This window comes from Cinclus cinclus, chromosome 2 (assembly GCF_963662255.1).
Source record: "Cinclus cinclus chromosome 2, bCinCin1.1, whole genome shotgun sequence".
NCBI classification, from domain to species: Eukaryota; Metazoa; Chordata; class Aves; order Passeriformes; family Cinclidae; genus Cinclus; species Cinclus cinclus.
The window spans coordinates 35,681,856-35,703,615 of NC_085047.1; the positions used below are offsets into that span (position 1 = coordinate 35,681,856).

Sequence of the window (21,760 nt, forward strand, 5' to 3'; positions counted from 1 at the left end):
TAGCCTGTACAGACCTGCACAATACCAGTGGGAAAAAATGATTGAAGCTGCAAATGGATCTCTGTGCCTTTGAGTGGATTCAGCATTCTGGCTGCACCTCAGCTGATATGTCTGGTTGCTTGTGCTTTTCTGACATGAGGACAGCTTTTGACCCTGTTGCTCAACAGTTATAGCCCAGATAGTGGTTGGTGTTCACTTCTGTAGCTGTATAACATTTTTTCTCTGAAAGGACAAACCAAAATGATGACATTTTCCCTGGTCCTCCAATTCTTTCCAGAAGTGTTGGGGACCCTATCTGATTTTCAGAAATGCTGTGCCCTGTCACTGTATATATATATACATACATACATATATATATATATATATATTTTATCTATTTTTTTTTTTAGCTCAGCACTTTCAAGTAGTCATGGTGTCTCTGTCTCAGAAGAGACAAGTCAAACAGCTGTTGTGCAAGCTGGAAAAAAAAGGAATTAGGAGTAACAGACATAGTGGATTTGAAGTCCATTTTCTCAGAAGGCAGCTTTTGAAACTTTAGCATAAACGAAGAAATGGTAACTTTTAAATTATTACTGTTCTAATGAACCACTAAAACAAGTTTGATCTGTGTGAATTGGTTACCACAAGAATGAGTGAAAGGATCCCTTGAGAGATTTCAGGTCAGTCATTACACCAAGTTGGTATCGTCTCTCACACATTTTTAGGTGTTGTGTTAGTTTGTAGAAAAGCAGAGGTAACAAAACTGACAACTTTCTGTCTTCCTAAGCAGTAGGAAGATTCATGACAGACATATGCTTACACTTATGTAACCAGCATTCGTATTTTGAGATATCTTGTACTTTTTTGGACAGAAAATGCTGCCGGCACACCCAGCGGTGTCTTGGCTGGGTCAGCAGCAAGCCTGTAATTAGATCTTTCAGTATTCAGGATGCTGAATACATTGTTGCCTGAAACAGTCCATCTTCTGAAGTCATAGGTGTATTTATTAATGCTGCTTCTTAATTCAATATAAATTTATTTTTTGGATTCCTTGGTTTTTTTCCCCATCTAGGGAATGTGTCTGATATACACAGATATCTTTGCACTCACAGTGGACAACTCTGTTAGTTTTGAGGTTTAGAATCATCATATATTGCTCTTTGCTTGCAATTGGTGATCATCTTACCCTTGGACCAAACACTATCTTATTGGTGCTCTGTTCTATGGATAGTCATCACACAGAGGAGAGGACTGATCTGACATCCTTGCTCAATGCTGAATAAAGAGTGCTCAAGTTGTAATGACCTTGGAAAACCGGTCCTTGTGCCTGGCTTCACAGGGCTTTGTTGCAGCTTAGCCAAAAGAAAATGAAGGCTTGGATTGCCTTTGTAAAATGCCATCAGGATGTTGGTCACAGATATTCAAAAGAATATTCTTAGTTAATTATAGCTAAGAAAACAGACATGGGGATATTTCCAAACCATGAAATTATATCACTGATTGTAGGTGTTTGTCTTAGTAATAGAAACTACATTGTTGCCCACAGCCTTCAAAAGTGCAATATTAGAATTTCCCATCTCTTTTAGGGGCAACTCTACTGACCCCTGTTTGACTAAGTACTGCACAAAAACGTTTCAAGAAGGTGATCTTGCCTAGCTTCAGCTTTGTTTATAAGCCAGTGAAATGTGGTATTAACCTGGTGGTGTTAATTATGCAATAGGTTGTCAAGATGGGGGTCATGGGACATTGCTGTCATGGTTTAACCTGTCAGGTGGCTAAACATCATGCAGCCCCTTCCTCACTCACCCCTTCTCAGTGGGATAGGGGGAGAATTGGGGAAAAACAATTGTGATTTTAGACAAGACTGACAGAGCAGAAATGGAAGGGAAAACAGTAATAACAATAATAATAAAGATTTTGAATACAAAAAGACAAGTTACAACTTCCATCTACTGACCAGTGACCAGCCAGTGACCTGAGCAGTGACCTGTGGCCAGCTTTCCCCCTGGCTTACATACTGAGCATGATGCCATATGGTGTGGGATATCCTTTGGATCACTTGGGGTCTGCTGTCCCGGCTGTCTCCTTCCCGCTTCTTGTGCTCCTCCAACCTTCTTGCTGGTGGGCTGGTGTGAGAAAAGTCTTTGGCATAGTGTAAACACTGCTTAGCAACAGCTAAAGCATCAATGTCTTATCAACTTTATTCTCATCCTAAATCCTCTACACAGCCCTGTACCGGCTTCTAGGAAGACAATTAACTCTATGACAGCTGAAACCAGGACAGCTAAATATACAGAATGCCACACAGAGATATGTTCTGTTGGCATTAACAAACATCCAGGTTGTTGTGAGGCTTCTGAATACAACTAGAATTGGAATTTGAGCCCCTGCTAATGAGAGGTGAGGTTGTAGAGTAAATGTGGTAAAGGACATAAAGGTGATTTGAGGTGTTACAAGCAAATATTCATCAACAGTGAAAGAGTTTTCAAGTTTTTCATCTGACATTCTTCCAAGTTTGTATGCACATCTCTACCCAAACCAGCCTCTTTGATGGCAGAAACATTCCAGTGAAAGGAGGTCTTACCTAAGCTTCAGGGACACATTGCAAATTCATGGAGTTGCAGGCAGCTTTAGCACAAGCTGTTGCAGTCAGACAGTTTTTAGCCTGGATTTATTGCTTCATCCAGGGTTTCCCTTATGGTTGCAGTGTCATCTGGACCTTGGTGTCAGTGAGCTGTGACAGGGGCACTGTTTCTCAGGTTGGCTCGAGCTGGTACCTCGGAAGGGTTCCTGGTCCAGGATCCATATGGCCTGTGCAAGGTAGTATGTGTGGAAAGGGCATTACACAGACTAGAAGACTTCCTCCCTTCAACTCTTGGCATTGCCTGGTATGTAAGCGTCTGCTCCTTTTCTCAGTGTCAACTGCAGTTGACGATGAAATTTATTTAATTAAGTTTCAATAGCCTTTATGCTTCTGTGCTTCTACAAGCTCAGAGAAACCCAAACCCTTGTACAGTTCATAATTTTTAATAGCCTTGGTCAATGGCAAATGTTAATAGTTCTTGGAGTCATCATACAAAATACAAGTTTCTGCCATCTCCCCATTAGGTAATGAAAAATTCTTATCCAGCATTGAGGTCATGACAGTTGTCACAAAGGAAATTGTCAAGCACTGGCAGATCCTTGGAGCCCAACCTTCTGCAAAGTATTTAGGGAATGTTGTTTTCCCTTTCACTTCACTTTGTTGTCTGGTTATCAACATTTAGGGAGTGTAATGATGTATTCTGCAGTTTAATGAGCTGATTCATTCTACTTGACTTACCTTTTGGGTCCTTTCCCTTCAATATATATTGGTGTGAAGCATTTTCTAATGCTTTGTAGGAGGGAAGCTGGATGAAGAGATATGGGGCTATGTTTTGCTGAAGGTTTTGTTTAGCTACAGTCTTTTTGCATGTCAGCATGAGTATATATGATTGTGGAGCTCTGCAGCCATGACTTAGCAAGGCAGCTTGCCACTGTAATGACAGCCACTGCTTATTTCCCCTCCCTATGGCTCTGGCTACAAATATTCTTCTATACCAAGATTTAGGATGCTTCAAGCAAAACTATCTTGAGGAGTAAAAGTCATAACAATATTATTCAAGGCTTTGATTTTGTGTTTTTGTTGATGTTTTGAGGTTCTTTTTTCTTTTATTTAATGCAGGCTCTATATTCTTGTATTAGTGTAAAACACCTTTGGTCATCCTAAATACCACTTTATAATACATCAGTCCTGCTAATGGAACTGGTTTTATTATTGCTATTGAGCAGACTGGCTTAATTTCACCATTTCTGGCAAGAAAAGGCATAAAATTTAATCTGAAGTGAAATGTGGATAGCTTCCTCCTCTGTAATTTCTCTGGAGGTGTGTGTAAATAGAAAGAATCTGTGTGGGCCACTGGAGGAGACAGGAGATTGGTTTCTATTCTTGGATTTGCTATGGACCTGCAGCACATCATGAGATAAATCAGAATTCACTTCATCTTAGTGACTTCTTGTTTAAGCATATTTCCTGCAAGGTTATAATGCAGTACATTGCACTCTTGGGTGTTTCTCCTGTTTTGAGTTAGAATCACAGAAGGGTTTGGGTTGGAAGGGACCTTAAAACCCTCTAGTTCCAACCCCCTGCTATGGACAGGGACACCTTCCAGTAGACCAGGCTACACAAAGTCCCACCTAACCTGGCCTTCAACACTTCTGTGGATGGAGCACCTGCAGCTTCTCTGGGCAAATTGTTCCAGTGCTCACCAGTCTCTTGGTAAAGAATAATACCCAACCTAGACCTGTCCTTTTTCAGGTTAAAGCCGTTCTGCCTTGTCCCATCACTACATGCCCATGTCAAAAGTCCCCCTCCTGCTGTCTTATGTTGTCTTGTCTCTATATACTAGAAGGCTGCAATAAAATAAGCTTCTCCTAAACTCTGTGTGGTAACACACACAGAGATTGTTGTTCTGACAACTGAGTGGGGTACAGTCCTTTGAAAGCAACCATTCTAACTCTCCTGTCCAAAGTAGAGGTATTATAGTTAGGATTAAAAGAAGAGCTGTCTCCAGAGGCCAAGGTAGCCCATAGGAGCCATTTCACTAATTTCTTCTCCATTAAAAACTCTACCCTTACATTCATAAATGCCCTATTATCTCTAAGGTCACTCCATGCCAGCTGTATGGAACAATGGTAACCAAGCAGTTCCTCACCTTGCACCTTAATATAATTGATACTAATTAATACAGTCTCTCTCATTATGACTGTTGTAGGGGGCCAGGTAGAAATACAATATTAGCAGTTAGGTAATTGCAATTTAATTGAAATGGACCCATTTGCAGGGATGCAGAGTTGGGAAAGGTCAATGGACAACAGCAGGCTCTGCTACACTGCACAGAGGGAAGGACAAAAGCTGTCCTCACCCTCTCTGCTCTTTCCATCATGGTGCCATTTGACTGTACCTCTAAAAGATTTGATCCTATTTCTTGGAGGCCCCAAGAGTTTAAGAGCCAGTTCTGCTCCTGGATAAAAGTGTAGTTAAGCTCATCATGTGCTACACCAGTGTGTGTGAAATGTGGAATCTGCTCTGTGAGATCCTCCTGGCCTGGAGCACACTGCAGTGCTTTCTGTTTTTCATCTCTGCAGTTATGTTTGCTGCCTCAAATCTGTTGTGCACCTTTCTGGGGAGTCTGATGTTCATTTAATTTATGGGGACTCAGACTTACTGTGTAGGTCTTCTGTTAAGAACTTGACCTCAAGCTATATATCCTAAGGGAGGCTGCTGAAGCAGCAGTTGAGCTAAAGGGCTGCACATATCCTTGGGTTTTTTGACAGACCCAACACTGAGCCCCAAAATTGGTAGGGAATTTTCCACACTGTGCCAAGAACATCTTTAGAGAAAAATTATATTGGTTTCAAGAAGAATTAAGTGTGAAAATCACAACTAAAAAATAGTGTGCTATTATAGCAACCAAAGCAGTTGTCCTTTTTTTTTCATCTTTCCTAGTTGTTAAAAAAAATAAATCTACACTGATGCAGTAAAAAATGACACAAGGGAATAAATGTATCAAGTTGTTATGGCAACTGAAATATGTAGGTTGGAATTTATGTATCCAGAACTTCTATGTAAGTAAAATAAACATTATCCTTGCTAATTAAAATAGCATGCAAAGATTATTTAATTTCAAATCATTATTCATGTTTTTCCTCACAATTAATGACTTTATTTATTTATTTATTTGTTTGTTTCCAAGTATTTGCATTTGCTTCCAGCTGTGGTCTACTTGTATTTTCACAACAATGTTGTGATTTCACTAATATGAGCTCAAGTGTGGAGGGAGTCTCCTGAAGCTAATGAATAGAAATGTGTGAATAAAATGGGCACAACTGGAATCAGACCATGTGCTTTGGCACGTCACTCTTGCTGCAGGTGACCTTTCTGCTTGCAGGGACTCTTGGCAGGTGTCATTACCCCATGCTTGAGGGGATCTCCCAGCAACCACAAGTCTCTGGCTTTCTTCTCAGTTTGATATAGTGCATGTGGAGCTCCTTCCAGAGCTTGTTTCTGCATACAGCCTGCTGTCTTCAGCTGTAGGTTTTGCTTCCAACATATTTTATGATAATGAATTCTAAATGAGTATTCATTAATTATGTTCAGCCTTTTAATTTTTCTAGTCCTTTTCCTCCAGCCTTCATAAAGAGTTCAGTAATAGCTTCTGCTTTATTTGAAAGAAATAGATCTTTAATATCCCAAATTACTCTTCATGTTTTATCTTCTTTATGCTGAACAAAGTGCAGGCTGATAGCTGAAAGGTAAAGGAATGAGTATAATGATCTGACTCAGATCCCAGTGAGCTGAGGAAAATGCATTTGTTTGTTTAATGTTTTAATGTCTTTCATTCTTATTTTCAGAGCTGTCTAAATTTGCCCTATGGAGTTTAAACACACTGCTACTAGGAATGTTTTGGGAAATACTTCATCAGCAATACATAAGTTAATTGTCACAATTTCTTGTGGGCAAATATCTTCCTGGCATGGAGCTACAGCTGGGGTGTGTCTTTGCCTGCAAACTGCAACTAGTCTGTCCAGTCTCATTCTTTGAGTGTCATTTTCCTGCATCTGACCTGTAAATTTTTTATCTCTTCATCCTTGCAGCAGAGGTAATTTTTGTGATTTTTTTTTCCTCAATTTTTTGCCACATCAGATCCTACCAACCACTGCTATTCAGTGTGCCAGGTTTCAGCAGGGGAGACTACTTTATCAAGAGCCCTCTCAAGGCTTGTTTTTGCAGGGGCTGCACAGTGCCCTGCTCCCTTCCCTTCCTGGTGTACAAATCATCACACATGGCAGAGTCCACTGTTGTGTGACCTTAGTGACTCTGCTGCCTGGGAAAGGAGATGCATGAGTGACTTGATTTGTTTCCCAGCTCAAAAATAAAGCTCTGCATGAGCTCTTCTCTTTTCTGCCCCCTTACTTATCTCTCCTGAGACCCCTCCTGGGTCTGCATCCAGATCACAATGTAGGAAAGATGTAGACTGTTGGAGTGAGTCCAGAGGATGGATGCAAGGATGATGATAGGGATGGAACATCTCTCCTATGGAGGCAGGCTGAGAGAACTGGAATTTTCAAGAGAAGAGAAGGCTAGAGGCTTAGAGCACGTTCCATTACCTAAAATGAGTTTATAAAGAGGATGGGCGTGGACTTTTGTGGAGCATATTGTGACAAGGGGTAATGGTTTTAAACTAAAGGAGGGTAGATTTAGATTTATATATAAGAAATAAGTTTTATTGTTTGGTTGGTGTTTTTGCAATGAGGGTGGTGAAAGACTGGAACAGATTGTTCAGAGAAGTGGTGAATGACCCACCTCTGGAAACATTCAAAGTCAGGCTGGTTGGGACTCTGAGCAATCTGATCTAGTGGAAGTTGTCTCTGCCCATGTCATGGGCATTGGAACAAGTCACCTTTAATGTTCCCTTCCAACAAAACCATTCTATGATTCTATGACAAGTGACACTGGAGACAGAGCCTGTATCAGCAAAATGAATCCTGTGTGTGTCTTCTGGTCAGTCACCAGGCTTGAATTTGTGGGGCCAACTGACTCCAGCCAGCTTCATCTGAAGTCTGTCTGGGAGGAGAAAAGCTGATGCATGAGCTAGTGTCTCCTCCCTGCCTGAATTCCCTGCCTGGGAAGTCAGTTGTCTTGCCAGTACAGTGCAGCTAGATAATTGTGTGATATGGATAGCGAGGGAAATCTCGTCTTTTTTAGTCTAGCAAAAGTGACTACTCCAGTAACTGATGGCTTGGATGAGAGCTTTTAGATGAATGGTCAAATCTGTACTGGGGACAAGCAAATGCAAAGTTCACCAGTGACATTCTGACATCCAGAAACACACAGAGAGAGATTTGCTCTCAGGAGGGTGGAGCAGCATTAAATCAGACCTGACCTTTCTGAGACACAAGTCCACAGCCAGATAATTGTTCCTGAGCTTTAACACTCTTTAAGGCTGTCATAAAATTTTCTGAAAGGTTGAATCCATATTAGTTAAAGTGAAATCATAAAAATCCGAGGGCAAACTAAATATTACTGCAACATTTATGCTTGCTTTCAAATACAGTAATTTTTAAAAAATTAAAATACTTGTGATGTGATTTGTGCAGTAGAATCCATGTTTAAATGTGTATTTTTCTTCATTCACATTTACTGGTCATATTGGGAAGACTGGTGCAGAAGGGACTGAAGGACATTCTTACAGGGCTGTACAACATCTCCCTGACTTAAGACAGCTGCAAAGTCTGAGCTAATGCAATGTGATGTGGAGCAAACCTTGATGTAATCAAAAAGTGAACAAGAAATCCTGAAATGGAAATAAAATCCTTTCTGACATCTAAATCATTTGACATGGAACTATGCCTTTCTATAGGGCCTTAGAAAAACTGAACTAGTAAAGAAAGCTCTGCTATATTGTTTCTGGATTGAAATTTAGGCCCATCTGAGGCAAATTAAACTGCTTGACTTCTGTAGGATTATATTTCTGATTTTAGTTTCTAGCATGGCCTGTTCTGGGATTGTCTGAGCTTTCAGTGATATTGATGATGAAAGTCATATCCTGTCAAAAAATTTGTTCAGTGACATTTCTTCCTGTAATAAGGAATAAGAGAGGCATAGAAATAGGACTAGCAAAGCACATCTTACAGTGTCTAGGATTATTTCTCTGCATGGCATAGCAGGAAAAATTCATCAAGTGTCCAAGATGTACAATTTTTCTTTTTTTTTTTTTTTTTTTTTTTTTTTTTTTTTTGGTGGTCCAGTGATGCTGACAGCACATTTAGGGAGCTGTCAACTCTGCGTAGGTATGGCAGAAAGGTGCAGAGCTTGGAGGACAAATCACAGGCACAGAAGGTATCCGTGCTGCTGTTGGCACGTTGTAAAGGATGAACTTGACTTGAGCCCAGTTCTGGTTCACACACAGCTTGAGCAGAGAGTGAGCAGGTTGGCTGTACCTGGCACAGAGGTGTGCTCTGTACTTTGCTAATAGCAGCGTCCTGCTGAGCATCTCAGTTCAGCTCAGGTTGCTTCCTACTCCACCATAGCTGCTGAACGGATTAATTTACCTCAATGTCCTGTAAAATGGATAGTTCCAGCATACATTATGTTGAAATGTAGCTTTTTAGATGTTCTAATGATTTTCAAATATGCTTGTTCCAGAAAAGTTAATTAAATAAAATCAGTATTTCTCAGCACTATATGTTTCTGGTAGCATTTTGTTACCAGGATGATAGATTTCATGACAGATATCAGCATCCAAAAGTTAACAAATTGCTGGTTTTTTTTTTCCTTTCCTTTCCTCGTGCAAATAACTTGGGGCAAGCAGGCATTTATTGACAGGCTCTCATGAGACTGGAGCAGATCTACCAATTGGTGATCCAAAGTGCCCAGAGAGATCTCAGGGGAAGGCTCTGTTTTGAGTTTCTCTTGCTAAAAGCACAGAGGAGAGTGTTCCCCAAGTCAGTGGCTGTAGGGGAAGGTGCAGTGCTCTCTGAGCCCTAGCAGTTGCTCACTTATTTGGACTCATGGACTGTAGTTCCTCACACTTCCACCCAAGCTCCTGGGCCCTTGGTAAAGCTGATCAGTGTTTTTTAGCCACATATGTCCTAGAAAATATTCCATGTGTGTAAATAAATTCCAAGTCCTAGAAACAATATCCTAGAATGTGGAAGAGCAGAATGAAGTTTGCACATACGTTTCCTGTTTTTTTAAAAGATACTGTTTTATATTCTCAGTGTTGGGCTTCACTCCAAGAAATGGACATGTGGTAACTATTGGGGATAGTTATGCATTCCTCCTATCGAAATATCTGGTATAAATTCTGGAAATCCTGTAAATTCTTATGCTGAACTGGGGAATTCATCCACCATTACATGGCTTGGCTGCTGTAGGAGGACCTCCCATAGAAACTCATGGAAACCCAATGTGCTATAATTGCCTGTGAGGGCAGATGCTCCTTCTGTCTGGTTGCTGGCTCAGACATGAACTGGAACCTGTTGCCTGATGAAAGTGGAAGCAGTGCCTAGTCTTTGATAACTCCTATCTATGTATTTTGGCAAAAAATAATCAGCCAGAGTTTTGTTGTCAGTTGATTGTGTCAATTGTGCATGTCCTGAACATCTACCTGCAAGATGTATTATAAGCACAGAAAAACTTCACTGAACACTATTAAAACTAGACAAAATTGGCAAGGTAGATAACGTGGTTACTATTTTATTAATAAATATTTAAATAATGCTGTGAGTTTGCACAATGAAAGAAATGTGTTGAAGAGATTATGGTCTAAATAGTATCTGCTAATTATAATTTAATAGATTAGTGTCAATTATTGTACAAAATTAGAAGGTTGCTTTAGGTGTGATGTGCAAGGCTCATAGTTACTAACCATGTGAGTAAAGTTACCAGGTGAAGTTTTGATCTGCCCTTGCAGCATTTGCTTGTGAAATCTCTTCTGTTTCTCTGACCAATTTGAAGAGAATAAGATCATGCTTTCTTCTGTGAGGAAGAAGATAGAGTTGTTCCAACTACCAGTCCTCTAGATGCAGTGGTGTGATAAAAAAGTCTATAGTTTTGGCAGTAATTATAGTTCAAGCTTGAAGTCATATTTCCAGAACCTCCTGCAAGGATGTGTGAACATGGTGCACATTGTCCACTGCATTTGTAGTGTGTCGTGGTGGGACTGCCAGTTCTGCATCTCCTGGTCATGGTTCAGGAATAATGAGGTGTTGCTGAAACACTTCCTTTGCATGAGCAGGCCGCTTTTGGCTATAAAGTCTACAAATAATTTAAAGCAGGATAGACTTTTTGTTGGCCTCCAAAGGGAGGGTTGTATGTAATCAAGACTAAGAAAAGATTCAAATCTAAGATTTTTAGTTTTTAATAAATCTGTCAAAATGCACAGCAAGTACACTTTCTGTCTCTTGGATTGTACGGTCCCATTTATTTCATAACACAGAATTAAATATCTCTTGGTGTTCAGATGGATTTCTAATGTATACTTTCTTTAGGTTGGGGGACCATATATTATTTTGCTAATAATAAGTGAAACTTAATACACTGGAACAGAAGGATGTTCCAAATTTATTACAATCATTCTTGCTTGAGCTGTTTGAACCTCCCTAATGTCCTTGATTTTCTGCTCTTCACAATGAATTTGTGACCCATTTCCCTAAGGAAAACAATGGAAACATTTCATAGCATCTTACGACATTGTTTTATGTTCTTTCAAAGTATTGGAGCCAACTAATGGTGAAAAATTTGAGAAAAAAACATGTGAAATGTAAACAAAGCAAGTTTCTTATCCTGTTTTGCAGCTGTACTCATTTGATAAATGTTACCATAGAGGTTTCTGCTGAAGCTTGTCAGACCCCTTTAGAGAAGCTGCAGGAGCTGAGCTCCTTTAGAATCAGGATCCTTTAGATCTTGATGATTAGAGCAAATAAATAATGTAATGATTTGAAGAGTTTATATTGTTGCCTGTAAATAATAACAATAAAAAACATTTATGTCAGGTATTCAAAGAAAGCAAAGGTGAAATGAAAATTTTATGCATGCTTTTTAGCTCCTCATAAAACCAATTTTCTCTTCCTGAAAGAAGTATTATGGAGTTTTGTAATTGTATTTTTTGTAGGTTCTGAGGCATGACCTGGGTTCAGTTTCATGCTGTCCTTGAAAATTTTTGCCTTGTTGTCTTTCTGTCCCGTACTCCCTTCTAGATTGCAAATGGGGGATATTCAACACCCCTTGGTGACTAGAAACCAGCCAAGGGAATGAGTGGTTCTCCACGTGAGGGAAGCTGTAAACTCAGAGAAGACTTGTGGAGTCCTGTGTACTTAGCCCCATGTAATGCAGAGCTGCTGGGCCTGGTCCAACCTTTAAACACAGTTTTTACTGGAGCACAAGACTCATCCATTGGTTCCAGTGAAGCAAGAAGCACGTGTCTAAGTAGTTGGCTGGACTGGGGCCAGCACTCAGTCTTTTGCTGGACAGAGCCCTAAATAAACAACCTAGGATCAGAAGAGAGAACATTTGTACATGCGAGTGGGATTTGGCTGTTTCTGTGGCACTGGCTTGTTGTTTTCTAAGTTGTGCTGGCAAAGGCTGCTCTACTCAAAATGCTAACAGTTTATTGCCTGTTGTGTTAAAATTGACTGCACTCCTGTTGCACAGGCTAAAACAGGATGGGTCTAAATCACTCAGGGTGCTTGTGATGCTGGGCACCCACAGGCACAAAACACTGGACTCTGTTGGAATCCTTCCTGCTTTCCTGTTTGTGCTTTTGCAGAGTGCTTAGAAATTTTTTGAGATCTGTGTTAGAGGCAGTCATCACATTTCATCCAAAGGCTGACTCTTCAAGCACATTATTGCAGGGCAGAGCATTGTAGACAGAGGTGTCATTTGTAATATTTACTGTCTTAATATAAAATCTACAGTAATATATTAGATTTCCAGCAGGAAAATTGAAAAAACAAATATAGCCTTTCACTATGTCTTCTGCCAAAGATTTTATTTGAAAGAAAATACTGTGTGTTTTATGGGGGTTTTGTGTAAGCAATGTAAGATTGAAATTTGTATAAATGAAGGAAAAGTAACAAAAAATAAATTTGAATCTAAACCATTTACGCATATCATTACTAGTCAAGCATGAAACCTTTTAGAAATGTTTCACTTAGAAGAATGTTATGAATTAGAAGTAAGAAAACAAATGAAATAATTAGTTTGTTGCTGTAAGGAGATATATTATATATTCCTGCAGCTACTCCAGATGAGATCCCCATCAGGATCAGCAGGTCTTTTTGCAGAGCACTGATTTCCTTCCTTATCTTTATGTTCTGTTGCCGAGAGCTGCAGAGCACCTTGATTGCCTTCTGAAGTCACACAGAGATTATGATAAGCATCATTTGCAGATTTAGACTATTAAGACTTTCACAGACTTCCATGAGAGAGTGCCTATAGGATCAAACGCAGAAATGAAAAAAACATTCAGGTGAAAATCTTCTGTATAAGCCACCTGATACTTATCTGAATTCAGACTACTCTTTTATGTGCGCATGCTAATCTTTGTTTAAATGTAATTGAATTAAAGCACACTTCTCAGCTACTTTATTTGTGTTTTTTTCCACCCGCTCTTTAGCCTGCAGCTTCAAATGGATCAGAAGGATCTAGCCAACATGGTGAACACAACAAGGAGAAGCCAACTTTTGAAAACTATGTGGTAGACATGAAGACAAAGGTATTGTCCACTCTTTTTTTTTTTTTTTCTGTGATGGAGAATGAAATGCTTAGTGAAGTTTTGCTGGAGGTGAAGTGTGTAGGACATACTGAATTTGAGCTTCTGGATATTTTTATTTCTGCTTAATGGCTGCATGTCCATTATCGCATTTGAATGAGGCTTACAGCTGCAGTTTGTTGTGGTATATTGCAAGCCCTGGGTATTCTATACTGACCTAGGATTTAATTTTTATTTTTATGTACAAGTCTTGTTCATATTGGTGATGGTTCTACAGATTTGCTGATCTCGAGGTGGTTTCATTTCAATCTATTTTTGAAGTCTGAGCTGTTGTGCAGTTAGTAGGTTTTTATTCCATGTGTTTTCAGTCTCTTAGTGTGTGTTGTAGTTTCTTTTTTGCTCTGGAGTCAGTATGGAAGAATCTGAATGTCAGAAAAATGATGTGTTTTGTATAGGCAGCCTAATGATACCTATCATAAAACTCTGCTGAATAGCCTTACTTCATGGCTAAGGGGCTGTGTTACACTTCCCTGTCTTGCTGCATGCAACAGCGAAGCCATAAGGGTTTCATTATAGTATCTCCATTTTTTCACTGGTTCACAACTTGGCTGGAACAACCCCCTTGGGCTTAGATATTATTATCTAGACTTTCAGCCTTGGTGTCATTGTGTATTTTTCCTTTTTGTAGTGAAAGAAACTTACTAAGTTTTCTTTCAAAGTAAACAAGCTGGAAACGTGATGAAAAGAAGAGACATTAGCTGAGGGGATGTGCTTGTGTGGTGCCTTGTAGACTTCAGCAAAAGTTGTTTCCAACAGTAGAAACTTGTGGATTATTCCTCTTGTCTAAAGTTTTCCCATGGGCTTTATTTCCCTTTTCAGATCAATTTCTCTGTTCATTAAATTTTAAAAATCTAAAGATCTAATTTTCTAACATGATTTTCTGAGTTTCTTTGTTGTTGTGTTCCAAATTTCCCAATCAAAAAACTTTGGTACCATATGGTAGCATGGTGGTACTTGATAGCTGAAATAGAAGAACATATATTCTCATTGAAATTCTTCTTATTATTTATGGAAGATTTTATTTCTCCAAAGCAATGAATTATAAAAGCTTGATATATTCCCTAAATACATTGTGTCCACGAGGATGTTGTACAAATCATGGGATGTAGTTAATCTCATCTCCACTTCTCAACGTGATTTCTGTTATGAATGCCCAGATGAAAAGTGCACTGTCCTCCTCCTTAGAGTCAATGCAAACCCTGGACTGAATGTTTCTCCATCAGCAATTCTATGTACTACATTTTCATGCTGTTCATGTACAAAGTGTTCCTGAGCGGAAACTTCAAAAACTGGCAACTCTATTGACAAACTCTAAGACATTGAGAGCTGTGAGTGGTGTTTTGCACAGTTCTCAGTACCATGGGACAGTAGATAGCAGATGTTTTGTTTTTTGTTTCCAGGAACTTGTGGTTCAGTGTGCCAGTTCACTTGAAAGCATCATTTTGTCTAATTTCTTTTTCAAGTGAGTGTTCTTGAGTGTTAGTGGCTGCTAAGATCACCTAGTGACACCTAGCTATTTAAGAGTGGCTACATGTTTGAACATATGTGCCAGAGCTTTTCAGTTGCTGATGATCAGTTGGTGGTTAGATTTACTTCCCCATGCAGAATGCTCAAGAATGAAAATTAACTCTTCATTCATCCAGTCTTGAGAATTGAGAACCACTTCTGGACATACCACCCTTGAGTACCGTGTGATTCCATTGCAGAGCATCCCAGCCTGTGTAAAGCCAGCAGAGCATTTGTAACTGAAGCACTTCTGTTTCATTTGGAGTAAGGACTTTCTGTGAAACAAGGAAACCATTATGGATTTGTATAGGAAATCATAGAAAAAACATTAGGCATGAGTTCTAAACTAACGAAGGTTGCAGAGCTTCTGAAAGGCTAGCGTGTCCAAAGACCTTCAGAGCTGTAGGGTGGGTCAAGGACCTCTACCCCATACTCTGTGATGTTGAAGGTGCATGTCCTACAATTCTACAAGTCATATTGTGTTCCCAGCTTGCCATATTGCCTTCTCATAGGTCCCCAAACTGGTGAGCATGTGGCAATGAGACTGCCGGAGAGGTTGCATGGTCTCAGTAGTAGCTTTTTATGGTTTTTCTTCTGGGGCAGTTGCTTGGCTAAAGTGGTGTGAGCTTCCACATACTCTGTAAAGGGGTGGTAAGGTAGGAATGTACTTGAGGTAAGAAGAGATGGAATCCACTCCACAGCTGTGAAGCAGAAGCTTTTTTTTTCTGTGGCTGTTGAGCCTGAGGCCACCGTGGCCGCCTGGGTGCACAGACCTTGTGGTGAAGGAGTGGAGCTGCCTGTGCACCTTTCCCTTCTCCCTGTGCCCATTTCACCATCTACCTTCAGGGCTTCAAGAGGCAATGTTTGCTTCCCTACAAAAAAGAAAATTTTCTCTTTTGTCTCATTGCAAAAGCTACCAGCTGGAGAAATTGGTCAGGACTCCAACACTGATTGTGCTAAATAGCAGTGAAATTTGCCATGCACGGGTGAAGGGAATAATTCGTGTTATAGCTTCTGTCTGAGACTCCTCTGGGCCTCAGGCCAGTTGCAGAGCTGCTGCTCTTAGGGCTGCTGCAGCTAGGAGGGGAAGAATAGCTAATTTGGTGATCTTTAAATTAACATCAGGACTCCTGGGCTTCTGATTCAGCCTGGGAACTACATTAAAATTCCGAGTGACTAAGGTATACAGAATGTGCTTTCTGAAATTTGTATTAACTTCTCTTTCTGGATTAAGAAGGATTTATTCTGACATTTCATTTGTAATACAGCTTTTAACTACATATCCAGGATCTACAAGATTAGTAGTTTCTCTCTCTCTATTTTATTTTTTTTTTTAGTGTATCACAAAGCACCCTTCATGAAGAAACTTTCTCGTGAGATTGATTTTCCATTGTAGCATATACTTAGATCACTTGAATCCTGATGTTAACCTACTAATTAACCAGCTGGGATCCACAGGAAATGGATTCAAGTGGTATAAGTGACCTCTGGCTGTAAAGACATAATTTGCCAACTACATCAATTGCCCTCCTTGAAGATGTAATCAGAAAAATATTTATTTGTAGCTTGTTTGGATGTAATATAGAACCTGAAAAGAAGAAAGAAAATATAACCTGGGAATGTAATGCAGTCAACAAACGCTCCATAATACACAGTTTAAGATACATTAAGAGTAAATAAATAAATCTTTATATTTGTAAGAGCATGTGTGTGTTCATGCGTTCTCTGTGTAGGGGCACGGAGCTCTAGTCATTGGTTAAATTTTTCAAGATGCTGACATTACTAATTCAATGTTAACAGTCTGGTTAGATGCCTGCTTTCTTAGTGTCTACTTCAAAACTTGGAATGCAATGCACTTGTTTTTTATAATCTATATTCTTTGATTAAAGAAAATAAACCAGTTATGATTTTTAATTTTTTTTAACAATCTATTTTTCTTTATAGTTTTTGCTTTATAATATTTGGGTTTCAAAAGGATGTAAGAAGTATTTAAGGAGGTGCATAATGAAAGATTAAAAAAACTTCAGAATATTTCCTAATGATTTTAGCTTTTACAGGAGCTTGCTTTTGCAAATATTGAATGCAGCTGGATATTACAGGCTCTGGTTCTAAATATAGTGGCCTAATTAAACCTTCTGCTTTGGTTATCCAAGTGGAAGTACCTGGATACAATGATGACTTTAATGCCAGAAAGGAGCATTAAATTGTCCAGTGTAAACTGCATTAAAAGACCATCCCATTTCACCCACTCACCTCATATTGTTGGTTTTTGTGTGACTTAAAAACAGATATCTTGGTAAAATTATAGAAGGAAGTAGTCATCTGGGCAGATGGCTTTCACACGGTGATCCACAGAGCCGCTGGTGTCACAGTGGGAAATAGTTGTTATTCTTCCTATATTAAGGCTCCCCAAGAGCCAGAGCTCAACACAGAGGTTATTTTTTACCATCTAAGTCGACTATGAGCAACTATAAACCATGTCTTTTCACCCCAGATGGCTGCTCTTCAATTTTTTTAGTTCTGGGTCAAGACTTTCTATAGTAGATTTCAGTCAGGATCATATGTACATATAATAAGAAGGCTGGAAGAATGAAGGAAAAAATAAAACTAAGCAGTGATATGACCTCCAGAAATTAGAGCAGAAGGAGGTGTTGCTAATGAAGGGTAAAGCAGTGCTAAGGATTTGAAAATCTTATTCTTGGGGAGAAAAAATGAATGGAAAAAGTGTGTAGTTGGAGAAACAAAATTAAGCAGCTCAGTCCCTTTTTGGGGTCTGGGATGGGTTGTTAATTGAAATAAGGGACTGGATCTTGGAAGAAACACTGGAGACCCATTGACAGTCATCTGTTGCCAGTCATTGTGTGTTAGAAGCTGTGACCAGGAGCCCTGGAACCAAAATCAGCCTGTGGATGTTTGAAGTTGAGGTCTACATCCCCTAAAGCATGTCTTCCTTCTGTCTGGGGCTATGGGAGATTATGGGGATAACAAGTAGGTGGCAGCATTTTAGGGAGCAGACTACTCAGTTATGTATTATGCTTGAGGAGCATATGTGCAAAATCGTGCCCTGTTAAATGCTCATTGTCATATATAAGGAAAGGAGGTGACAGGCAAAAATTGGAGGAGTGCAGGAGGAAGCTTTTTGGCACACTGAGGGAGCTGGGTGAGTAACGTTCATGTAAGCATCCCCAAAGTGTTGAAACCCTCTGTTTTTCAAATGAGCTTTAAACAGGATCATGAATTCACTGGGATCATCTCACAAAAGTAGAGTTGCAAGTAGAAGCATTCACAGATCATGCACTTGGAGACCAATTTCAAAATACATCATATGCCAGTTTCAAGTCTGAGATGAAATTTTACAGCCAAGGTAATTATATGTATGAAATACTTTGCACTTTACTAGATCAGCTTGAATCTATCAATTAGAAGAGAACAAACTTGCTTTACACCCAAGTGTTAAAATATCTGCTGATTTTAGGTTTGACTGAATTCACTTTCAACTGATAATGCTAAGAGCACAAGGGTGGCTTACGTTACACCATATTAATGGGTTAATTTCCTCTTAAGGAGATGTTTAATTGGGTCTTACTTCAGGGATGTTTGGAAGTTCCCTGTTTCGTGTAATCTATAGTTTAATAAACTTCTCTGACTGTTTGGCTACTGGACTAAACCTCAGTGGGGAGAAAACCTGCAGGTTCAAGCACAGCTGTAAATGCAAATCAAGTTTGTTTTGTGCACAAGTGTTTGCTCAGAGTGAGTTAAAGCCTTAGACACAGCTTTAAGTGCTCTGGAGACTTTCTCTTTAAGATGCTGTATCCACCAGGACTTTTATAGTTGGGGGAGGGTTGATTGCTCTCTGACCACATATCTGAATCTCTATGGATTTTGTAACTTTGGTAGCAGTGACCTCATTTTGGCAAAATAATGTGTGTCATTTAGTGAGCGTCTCACTGCTCCAACAATCACAGGAATATTAGGGTTATAACCTGAGTAATTTATGGAAGAGACATGACTCTTAAATAACAATTTATTTTCTTGAAAAACTTATTTTATTAAAAACATATTTTAGCTCTGAGTGAGAATGAGAGATCTTCAGCAAAGCACCCAGGGGAGATTGTGCTGTCCAGTGTGTTGAAAAGGTGAATTGTAATGTATGGGTGTCTAGACATTTCCTCTTGTTGCTGTCAACAGTCCAGTTGGCTGTATTTTTTTTTTTTTTCCAGTGAATAGGAGCATTGATTTTCCTCTCTCTTTGGCCAGAGCTTTCATTTTACATATCTTTCCTCTTCTGAGTCTCTTCCTCTCTCCCTCTCTCTTTCTTCTCTCTCTCTCTTCCTATATCTGGAAGAGAGGGAAGCCTGTAAGAGCTGACAGCAAGCTTTCTAACTCAGAATGATTCATGTTAAACACCTGAAAGGCAAGCTCTGCACCAGCATCACTGCAAGAAAGGTAGGGCTGTGGGGGCTTAAACAGTCTGTAAAACTCCAAGCCAAACATAGAGAACACGAGATAAATAGATTAAGTCTGTGAATCTGTCAAAGAAGCAAGAAAAGTTTGGGAGAGAATTTAAGGAGTGTTTAAGCACTGCTGTTAAAGGTGCTTTCTTTTAATTAAAAGTTTGATGTATTTTTCATAGGTGGGGAAAAAAAAGGTTCCCCGACAAAGCTTTGAATCATGTATATAATGTAGGGGTTTTTTCTATAATTCTATCACTGTTGTGCTTGACAGATCCACGTGCATGTGTAAATATGCAAATCTCTGTTCTTTCCCCTGACTGATTTTTTTTTTCTGCTATAGCTAAAGTTCGCCTCATCCAGCTGTTATTTATATTCACTTCCCAAATCCGAATCTGACCCAGTAATTCTGAGCAATTGTAGCTGTGACGCACGAGTTCTCGCACGCACCTTCATGGTTCAATCATACACTTCCAGCAATGTGTGTTTGTAGGAATCATGCTCTCAATAAAACCCCTTACAACCCAAAGCAGTTGTTTTGGCAGAGAAGTGACAGCGCTGTGATAGATGGGCCTGATAGTTGTGTGTTTTGTGCTTGCTCTGAGTTAGCAGGGAAGAGGAGGGAGAGAGCGAGTGAAAGGGGGGAGGAAAAAAAAGACAGGGAAGGAGAGAGCGGGAGGGAGAGAGATTGAGAGAGAGAGAGAGGGAGAGAGAGCGCGAGAGAGAGGCTGAGAGAGAGAGAGAGAGAGAGACTTGGCAAGAGAAATCTTATGGGTATACTGAAACAGCAGATCAGAATTGTGAAACCAGAGCTAGGGCTGAAATGTGATGCTTTTGCTCTTTTGTGCTTGTTGTGGTTCTCATCTTCCCATTTAGAGGGCTGCATACCATTCAACAGCATATTTTGATCTCAGATTGAACAATGCAGCAATCAAGCCTGATAAGCCACCTGGAAGTTTTGCTTGAGACGATTTCTAGTGGGTTTACTGATCCCTGTGAACATCATGACTGCCTTTAGCACTGTGGAGGAGGACTCGAGTTTCTTATGAGGGCCCCACTTGGAAAAGCCGGCTGTGCAGATTCAAGCCTCCGGTTCTGTTCATGCTATTCAAAAGCCTTTCCTCACCCTTGCTGATTTATTTTTATGATTTACATACACTCCTGTGGAGATTTACAGAATGGATTGTCTGTGCATTGTCACGACCAAGGTAGGACTGGAAACATTACTGTTCTGTGTACATATTTCTCTGCTATTTTTCTGTTCCTGTAATTAAATAGATTGAGCATGTACTGTGTCTGGTTGCAAGATAAAGTGATGAATGAGCTTTGCTTCCACGAGCATTTTGTTCTCTTTATCTGTAGATTATGCAGTTTGTTTCTATATGACTTACTAAATGATATGTTTTTTACTTATTTTTTACTAGCAGAAGGAAAAGGATTTCATATTTTATCTTAGTCTGTGCTTGTGTCTATTAATAACTCTAGCAACTAGAGCACTTTCAGAATACATGGTATACTGCACATATTTTCTCAGCTTATCAGTTTATTCTGTAAACTAAAGAATAATAAAGAAAGGGGCATTATATGGGTCCTACGATTTTAAGGAGGCCAATCAGATGTAGTTTAGATAGTCATGGTGTTTCTGATTGGAGAGATGCAACTTTCTTGTAGCTTTCTTTTGAAAAAAAAAAAAAACAAACCAAAAAAGCCCCATAGATTAGTTTGCCTCTCTAGGCCTGTAAAATAAAAATGCCTAGGTCCCATTTCAGGAGTCTTATGGCGACTTTAGATTTAGCTGGAATGTTTGGAAACAGTCCTTCTAAATAATTTCTTCCAAACACGAATATAGACGCTTTCTTTTCCACAACAGCAGCATCAGGCTGAAGACCTCAAGGTTGGGGACACTTCCCAACCCAAAGATCTGGTGTAGGGATAAGTGGAGTGATTCCTTGAGACATCCTCAAACTTATCAAACCAAGTTAATATTAAATGGCAGGGCGATGATAGGGGAACTCCCTTTCTGTTGCTACAGGGCAGGCAGCTCCGCGCGTGTGTGCAGCCGCCTTTGCACGTGGTGGTGGTGGTGGGGTTTAGAAGGAGCAGTTAGCAGGGGATGTGCAACTTTGGGGTTCAGCACAGTGCTCCCTGTTCTGCCTTACTTCTGATGAATTTCATCATTTCCACAGGGCTTGCAAAATGCCTGGGGTGGCCAGAACACCTGAAGGCTGAATGCATGTTTAGGCAAAGCAAGGGTTAGCACTGCTGTCATTACTAGTGTCATTTTTTACGTCACAGCTATGCAGAATGGGGACACCCATCTGCAACATGGAGAAGGTCTGGAAGATATACCCTGAGCACTCATGGACAGCAGAGAGGGGTAGTGGGTAGCCACTGCAGAGCACTTGGAGCACAGTGGAGCCATGGAAACAGATGCCAGCTGTCACTCCCATCTTGCTTGTGGAGAAACCC

General features: G+C 39.9%; 1 protein-coding gene across 1 annotated transcript in view; it reads left to right on the plus strand.

Annotated features, from left to right (window-relative positions):
• DLG2 (discs large MAGUK scaffold protein 2) overlaps positions 1-21,760 on the plus strand; it is a 966,698-nt gene that overhangs the window by 116,763 nt on the left and 828,175 nt on the right. Inside the window, exon 4 of the mRNA XM_062487504.1 lies at positions 10,577-10,594. Within this exon, the coding sequence (XP_062343488.1) occupies positions 10,577-10,594 (18 nt within the window). The remainder of the gene's footprint in view (positions 1-10,576; positions 10,595-21,760) is intronic.